The sequence below is a fragment of the Oryzias melastigma genome, linkage group LG14 (genome assembly GCF_002922805.2).
Source record: "Oryzias melastigma strain HK-1 linkage group LG14, ASM292280v2, whole genome shotgun sequence".
NCBI lineage: Eukaryota > Metazoa > Chordata > Actinopteri > Beloniformes > Adrianichthyidae > Oryzias > Oryzias melastigma.
The window spans coordinates 22,375,366-22,383,139 of record NC_050525.1 but is presented as its reverse complement, the minus strand read 5'-3'; the positions used below and the strand labels follow the sequence as shown (position 1 = coordinate 22,383,139).

The 7,774-nt window shown below is 36.4% G+C and overlaps 1 protein-coding gene across 1 annotated transcript; it reads right to left on the bottom strand.

The window, feature by feature from the left end:
• Positions 1-324: 324 nt before the first annotated feature.
• slc22a5 (solute carrier family 22 member 5) lies at positions 325-7,465 on the bottom strand. Its single transcript, XM_024265433.2, has 10 exons — positions 6,592-7,465; positions 6,405-6,508; positions 5,971-6,125; positions 5,693-5,864; positions 4,445-4,571; positions 3,903-3,997; positions 3,606-3,820; positions 2,255-2,437; positions 2,003-2,138; positions 325-1,826 (listed from the first exon to the last, which is right to left on the bottom strand). Exons 1-10 carry the CDS (start codon positions 6,979-6,981, stop codon positions 1,721-1,723), a joined length of 1,683 nt encoding a protein of 560 aa, XP_024121201.1. The 5' UTR covers positions 6,982-7,465; the 3' UTR covers positions 325-1,720.
• Between the last annotated feature and the right edge of the window lie 309 nt (positions 7,466-7,774).

Below are 7,774 nucleotides of genomic sequence, written 5' to 3'. Positions count from 1 at the left end.
ATTTTCTTATGAAAATCCTGATGCGGCCCGGCCTCAACTAGATTCTGCCTCCAGCGGCCCCCGGCTGATTTGAGCTTGAGACCCCTGCAATAGAACCTTTGGGATCATGGATGTTCAGCCGACAAATCTGCAACAACTGTGTGATGCTATCATGTCAATATGGACCATATTCTCTGAGGAATGTTTCCAGTACTTTGTTGAATCTATGCTACCATGGATTGAGACAGTTCTGAAGGCAAGTTTACCTGATAAAGTGGCCAGTTAGTGTGGTTTATAGTTGGTGTATTTGGCAAATATGCAATAAAATGAAAACATAAAGCATACTTGTTTTGTCAATATTTATTTGATGAGTCAAAAGCAAAAAAAAGCATCCTACATGTCACAAAGTTTCATTTCCTTTACATTTGTTGATTTCTGCACATTCTCTTGAGGGTTTATAGCATTTCGGTTAACCTCCTGAGCCCTGGGCTTTCCTTTTGAGTGCCTTTTTATAGGCTAGTTGTCCCCATACATGTGCACACAAAGTCTCAGGAGGTTAAGGTGAACTTTGACAAAAATAGATGTGCTATTCCTGCTTCTCAACCCATATCTTCCAGGATTCTCTCTGAGGGAGCAGAACTGAGGGGCCATGGTTTTGGGGTTTTAGTCTGTGGCGTCTTGGACCCTGCAGAGCTGCAACAAGGGATTCTTTCATGCTTAAACACTATCTAGAAAGACTACTCCAGCCTTAAAAAACAAAATAAAAGGAGTGAGAGCTAGTTTCTTGCACACGATTCAAGTAAAATACTATGTAACAGTCATAAATTCACATTGTTTATTTAGTCAAGAATTTTCATACCTTGATGGTTTGACTTTACAAAAGTCCTACTCTAATCCACAAAGTTTGTTTTTAAGTAATCATACAAATAAAGCACACATGTGCAGTCCTCATAATTTTGTGGCAACATTGCCATGCTTTAAAAAATGTTTGTAATTTCACATGAAGTGTTATTTTTTTTACTTTTACCAACATCTGTCAAAGCATGTGAGTCCATTCTTTGAAATTTCAAGTTTTCCTCATATCTTTAAACCAACAAAGACTCTAACCAGCTGGTAATGTGTTTGATTAAAAGAAAAACACAGTAGTATAGTTCCTTCTTGGTTACAAGTAAATGTCCGATTCTTCACAAAAAAAAAGTAGACTCCTCTGCTGATACTTCAAATTTTTCCTCTTAAGCGACAGACAAATATGCAAAAATCATAAGGAAATTCTGCTTTCAATCTTTACAGATTTTAGATTTATTTTATTGCAAAATTTTTAATTTGTTTTCTATTGCAACATCTTTGTTTTTGTGAACAGTTTAGCTGCCTACAACACCAAATTTTCCGTTATCGGTGTCAAAAAACTTTTTTTTTCTCACAATTGATAATAAAAAGAGTAAATGATCTCTATGGTTTTTCATTTTAAAAAGTTAAAATTATTATTTATAAGGATTTTTAGTTAATTAGAGGTACTGTACAAATGTTGGCTTAAAATCACAAACAAATACACTGATTTAATTACCAGAAAAAAAGAAAAAAAATCAGTTTTTGCTCCCATCCTACAAAATATCTAAATAACCAACAGGATAAACTAAAACTGGTTATGTAACTGTGTAAACACAACAATCACAAGGGAGTTTTCTTTTAACGCTTGACCACTTCTAAAAGAAGAAACTTTAAGTCCTACTACAGACAATAACTACAAGTTGAGGGTTTCCACTTCAGATTTAGCTTCACATTGAGAGAGTGCGTTGTGTGTGGCTCCATTTTGAATACATTTCCTCTTTGTGGCTCTTCTGCACGGCCTGCAAAATAGAGAAAGTGTTTTAAACAGTACATTTGATCAGCACTTATATTATAGAATCTACAGTAACTGCAGCTACATGACTCATACTGTACTTTTTTTTCTTATCTTATCTTCTTATTTTATCTACAGTAGCCTTATCCGATTTCTAATCAAACTATAAAAAAGTATACATACCCCTGACATTCTTGCATCTGCTCCACTGTTTCTGGTAGATCTCTGTGGAGAGTCTCTGGGAGGAATAAGTTAACTATTGAGGAGGAGATGGTGAGACTGCCCATTAAAATATAAGGCAGAACTTTATCATATGTACCTGCAAATAACAAAGAACACAATTAAGGAAAAACTTGAATGTCAATGGAGCTCTTGTAATATTGTTGAAATTAGTTATTAAACTTTCTATATATTTTTAATATTATTATAAATTACCTAAATAGATGATGTAGGGTGCTGTGATGCTGCCTATGCGAGCAGCAGAGGAGCACACTCCCATGCCAACGTTCCTGAGCACTGTGGGGTAGAGCTCGGCTGTGTAGATGTACACAATGCTGAAGGCCATGGTAAAGCCAAACTTCCCGGTCATTTCCAGAGCCAAAGCAACCTGCTGAACAGCTAAAGAAAATACAGAAAATTAAGGATCTTCTGTGTTTGAAATACCTGCATTTTTTTTTACCCCCTTCAATTTTTTTTTTTACTTTTTTGTACCATTTTCACTCGGCAATTAATATAAAACGTTTTTATTTTACAAAAAAAGTGGAACAAAGCATAATGCAAACAAAACGTGATTTTAACTTTTGAAGTCCCACTCCATTTATGCTTTAATCTGTTGTAAAAGTGTTCCTGGTGCCGTTTTTAGAAAAAAATCCAAAAACATAATTTCTATAGAGCAGTTGGAGTTCATCAGAAGTTTGCCTTGGTGCTGATGTGAGCCTCAGCTAATATCCCATCATCCCACCACTTACAACATTAGTGGTGCAAGAAATATTGAAGCTGTCCAGCTGTACAGTTTTGAGCCAAATGCCAAGAAAATAAAGAGGTTGATGGATCTATTTCTCTGGAAGTGGATGCCTCATGTAGCGGAGCATTGAAACTTTGGCCCACCTATTTTACTTAAAAGAGAGCTTTTTCAAACAGTGTTTTTTCATCTGCTCTTGATTCAACACGATTTGAATAAAGAAATACTCAGAAATGCAGTTTTTAAATTCCTTTACATAAGAATATGTCAGAAAAGACCAAAAGAGAAAAAAAAGAACCACACAATTTTTATTGTAGTGGATCTTTAAACAAGAAAAGAGCAGAAAAACCCACCATGGTGCTGTGTTTCACTCTGTATTTGCATTATGATGACATTGTGCTGCTTCAGTAATTTTCCAATTTTCTTTGATTATAAAATGAAATCTTAGGGAAAGAAACATAATTAATTAACATTTAACTGTAAAAATTAATTAAACAAAATTCTAATATTAAGTATTATTTGTCCTGGTAAAATATACAATTAGGACAAAACAAGATGAATAAAATAAAATATTTTCTTCTCAAATTTTAGCTTTTTTGTCGTCTTTGAAATCATTTTTTGCAAACACTTATAAAAAAGTTGTTTAAATGTTATTGTCACGTCAATTGGACAAATGCAGTTTTGAAGACCAAAAATAACATTTCATTGAAAATAGTTTTTAAAAATTACTTGAAAAGTGACCAGATGAAAAGGATGAAACCGTTTTTTTTTTTTGAAGATTTACAACATCAGTTCAATTTATCAAATGAAATGTTGGACTCTTACTCTCAGGGATGAACTGGATGAGAAGGAGAACTCCTCCACCCAGGAAGAGGAACACTGACAGAAGTATTCTTCTTGGGCAAACCCTTAGCACCAAAGTGGAAACTATGTAGGCAGGAACTTCACTGATGGCTGACAGGAAGCAGTTCATAAAGGGATTGCCACTAAGGTTAGATGTGTTCAGGGATAATCCAAAGTATCCGATGTTTATTGACATCCTGGAATGAGAAAATGCATTTTTGGAATACTGGTTAAACAAACCAGATAATAGTGAAATATATGTGATGAATGCCCACTTACCACAAAAGGAGACACATCAACGTGATGCATCGGATGTTCTTAAATTTTATAATATCAAGCATGGTGTATTTCCTGCCAGCAGGTATTTCCTGTATCTGAAACCAAGGGGATGAAAAAAAATGAATACATTTACACCTTTAGGAGTTAATAAAGACACAGATGCCAGCTCAAACGAGAAAAACAAAGACATACTTGGATCTATTTCTCTGCAAGTGCATGCATCAGAATGAAGCAGAGTGGGGAGTCACTTTCACAAATACAAGCTTTTTCTAATTACTTTTTTTTGTCTGCTCCTGATTCACGATTTATATAGACAGAATCACAGTTTCAATCCTAATTTCCTTAATATATGCCTTCCATCATGAGAAAAATGCCTCAGCAACATGTTAAAAACACCAAAATCAAATTTAATCAGAGTGGATCTTGATATCATATTCAAATGAGATCAAAGGATCTTTATGTGTCTAAATATTAACTTTACTCACCTCCAGGTCCACCTGGTAGTCATAAAAAGACAGAGCAGTGACCACGTGTATCCTCACCTCAGACTCTTTAAAGATTACAGGAGGAGCAGCAACTTTATTTCTCCTGGCAGCATCTCTCACGATGGCCTCGGCCTCAACCACTCTTCCCTGAGTAACCAACCAGCGAGGAGACTCTGAGATGAACCTGCAAAGTGTTGTTGAATCCTTTTAAAATATGCACAACAGTATGAATATTTGTGTCTACACATTAGGGCTGCTATGATTAGTCGACTAATCGACGACTAATTGACTATTAAAATAATCGATGACTAATTTAATAGTCGATTAGTCGTTCTTTATATTGTATGGAATTGGAGTGTAGTAAAGTTAAAAGTCATATTGGCAATCTGCTAGCTTTTTGGACTTGAATGGAATTTATTGATGTTTTATGCTATTTTTTGAGTTTAGCTAATATTTCAGATAGATGATAGCTATTTTGGCTTATTTAGTATTTTTTTCAGTTTTTAAGGCGGATTTAGAGTTTAGCTATTATTTCAGCTGCATGCTAGCTATTTTGGTTAATTTAGGATTTTTTCAGTTGTTTAGGCTAATTTAGAGTTTAGCTAATATTTCAGCTAGATGCTAGCTATTTTGGCTTATTTAGGATTTTTTTGTTTTTAGGCTAATTTGGAGTTTAGCTATTATTTCAGCTGCATGCTAGCTATCTTGGCTAATTTAGGATTTTCTTTTCAGTTTTTTAGACTATTTTTTAGTTAAACTCATATTTCAGCTGCGTGCTAGCTTTTTTGGCTTATTTGGGATTTTTTTGTTTTTTTGTTTTTTTGGAGTTTAGCTAATATTTCAGCTGCAAGCTAGCTATTTTGACTAATTTAGGATTTTTTCAGTTTTTTTAGGCTAACTTGGAGTTTAGCCAATATTTCAACTGAATGCTAGCTATTTTGGCTAATTTAGGCTTTTTTCATTTTATTTAGGCTAATTTGGCATTTAACTAATAGTTTTAGCTGGTTATCAGCTTCAGCATTTTCAGCTATCAATTTGAGCATCTTTAACTATCAGCACTAGCATTTTTAGTGGCCAAATTCAGCTTACAGTATTCACACTAGCATTATCACAGGTAATGCTATATATCTAATTTTTTAGTAAATTTAAAGCTAATTGCTGGTTAAGATGTTTGATTTACATCTAGTTTGTGCATGATCTTATTTAGTCAAGTGATCGGAAAAATAATCAGTGATTAGTCGACTATTAGAATAATTGTTTGTGGCAGCATTTCAGCACATAAGCTGGTAAGTGTGGAAAACGTACCACCACAGTGGGATGTAAACGACAGAAGTTGCAGACAGAACAGCAAGCAGGGTTCTCCAGTCTCTGATACCAAATGCAATCCAGGGCAGCGTCATGTAGCCGATGCAATAAAACAAGAAGGCCCCAAGTGTTGTGAAGAGAACTCGCATGGTTTTACTCAACACCTCTGTCCCTGTGCAAGACAAAACCCTGATGCACATGAATGACCGCGAACACACTCCATTCTACTAAAAACAATGTTCGATGCGTGAATGCTTTTAACAGGTTAGCATGCTTACCTAGTACAAAAGCAGAGATATAGATGGAAATCTGAGAGGCTCCAACGAAGAGGAAAATGATACAGAACATTTTCCACGATTGTGAAAAAGACTGAAGGAGAACGGAGAGGCACTGGGCCGCCAGGGACATGAAAACGACTTTTTTCCTTCCAAACCTGCAAACCAAAAAGTTTAGTTATTCATACATCATTGACATCAATGGTTGCAGAATTTCTTCAACGTGCATCTACTTCTACAGCAGATGGAGCTGTTGCTTTGCATGGCAGCAACAGTTTGTTCAGCTGTATGAGTGTGTGGAGTTCAAATGTTCATAAACAAGTCATGATAGCCAAAACTCCCCTCATTAAAAGTTAAAGATGCAAGCTATAATTGAGTGAAAAATGAGTAAAATCACAATCACAAAGCTAAAAATAGACAGCTAAAGCATAAAATACCTGTCAGAAAGTTGTCCTGATATTAGGGAGCCAAAAAGGTATCCCACAAAGAGAGATGAGGATGCAAATGGAACTTTCCACTGGTTGTCACACACAAGGTTCCACTGTAAACACATCAGATATGTGAACTGGGAGCAAAAACTAAGCATGCAGAAATATACTTTAAAAAGTGACAAACAAGACTGACCTCAGTGACGATGGTGGATTGGTAGATTTCAGTGCTGTAGCTCCAACCATCTAAGCACGCTTCCTGCTGCAGGTTGGTGAGGTTGACATCCCTTCCTGGAACGTACCCCTCACTGGAGAGGTTTTTAACTATGTCGAGCTTATACCTGCTGCACTGACTTCTAAATTCTTCTCCATCCACTTCTGTGATGGGAATGATGGCATTCCTCCACTCTTCTGTCAAGTTAACATCTGGAATGAGACAGTGGTGCTTCGGGGTCGCTCCAGCAAAGATTATGTAAAGTCCATTGAATCCAGTGGACACAAAAACCGTGTTCAGAAGAAAGAAAGTGACCCAAAAATAAGGACCGGTCTGTCCAAGAAATGCAGTGTCTTCATCATAATCTCCCATTTTTTAAAGAAAAAATAAATACATAAACAGAGAAAAAAAAATCTTCCCTGCTCTGCAGAGTGGGAGAGACGTGTTGTTCCTCCAAAAGATTTCAGCTCAGTACCAGAGCAATCTGGTTGAGCTCTCTGTGGGGTAGCATGAACTGGTCATTCAGTGGGACGGAGTCACAAAATAAAAATTTCCATTTCCAGACCTGAGATTGGATCAACCTCCTCTCAGGAGTAAAACTTTTGACTCAAAAGTGGAAAAACTCGGAGAGCATGGAGTACTCCTTCCCCCAAATGATTTAATTGTCAGGAAATAAAATAATTAGAGGCCTCAGAGTGGCCTGTCTAACCATAGGAACGCAGTACACTGCATTACTGTTGTAATTCTCCGTAAACAGCTTTCCACACTGTTAAATACTCCACGTGCCTGTACTCTAAATGTTGCTAAGTAGCATTAAGGCTCCCGTTAGACCACTTCAAGTCATAGGGCTGAGGCAAGCTTTTATGGAAAGTTCAGCAGAAACTGTATCACTTTATGTTTGCTTTACTATCTCATAGATAAACTGTGAAAACGGCTGAACCCACAAAAAACCCACATGTGCAACAGTTTCCTTCAGTCCCAGAACACTACTGGTGTGCGCACATGTTTCCCTGTTTTACTGTAAAACCTTTGAAGTTTAGCAGGAATATGTAAAAGGAATTTCTGCTCAGAACACAGACATGTGAAATTCCAGGCTGCAGCTGCCTGCCTTTCATAACAAATCTGTCATCTGAAAGGGGGGTTCACTGTGTACCTCTTGCAGAGC

Bases quoted from the DNA above. Each gene is read 5' to 3' on its own strand.
- slc22a5 (XM_024265433.2), bottom strand. From the start codon at position 6,981: ATGGGAGATTATGATGAAGACACTGCATTTCTTGGACAGACCGGTCCT. The intron at 6,509-6,591 runs GTCAGTCTTGTT...ATGTGTTTACAG, and splicing joins AATCCACCATCGTCACTGAG to TGGAACCTTGTGTGTGACAA. The intron at 3,821-3,902 runs GTAAGTGGGCAT...TTCTCATTCCAG, and splicing joins TTGATGTGTCTCCTTTTGTG to GATGTCAATAAACATCGGAT.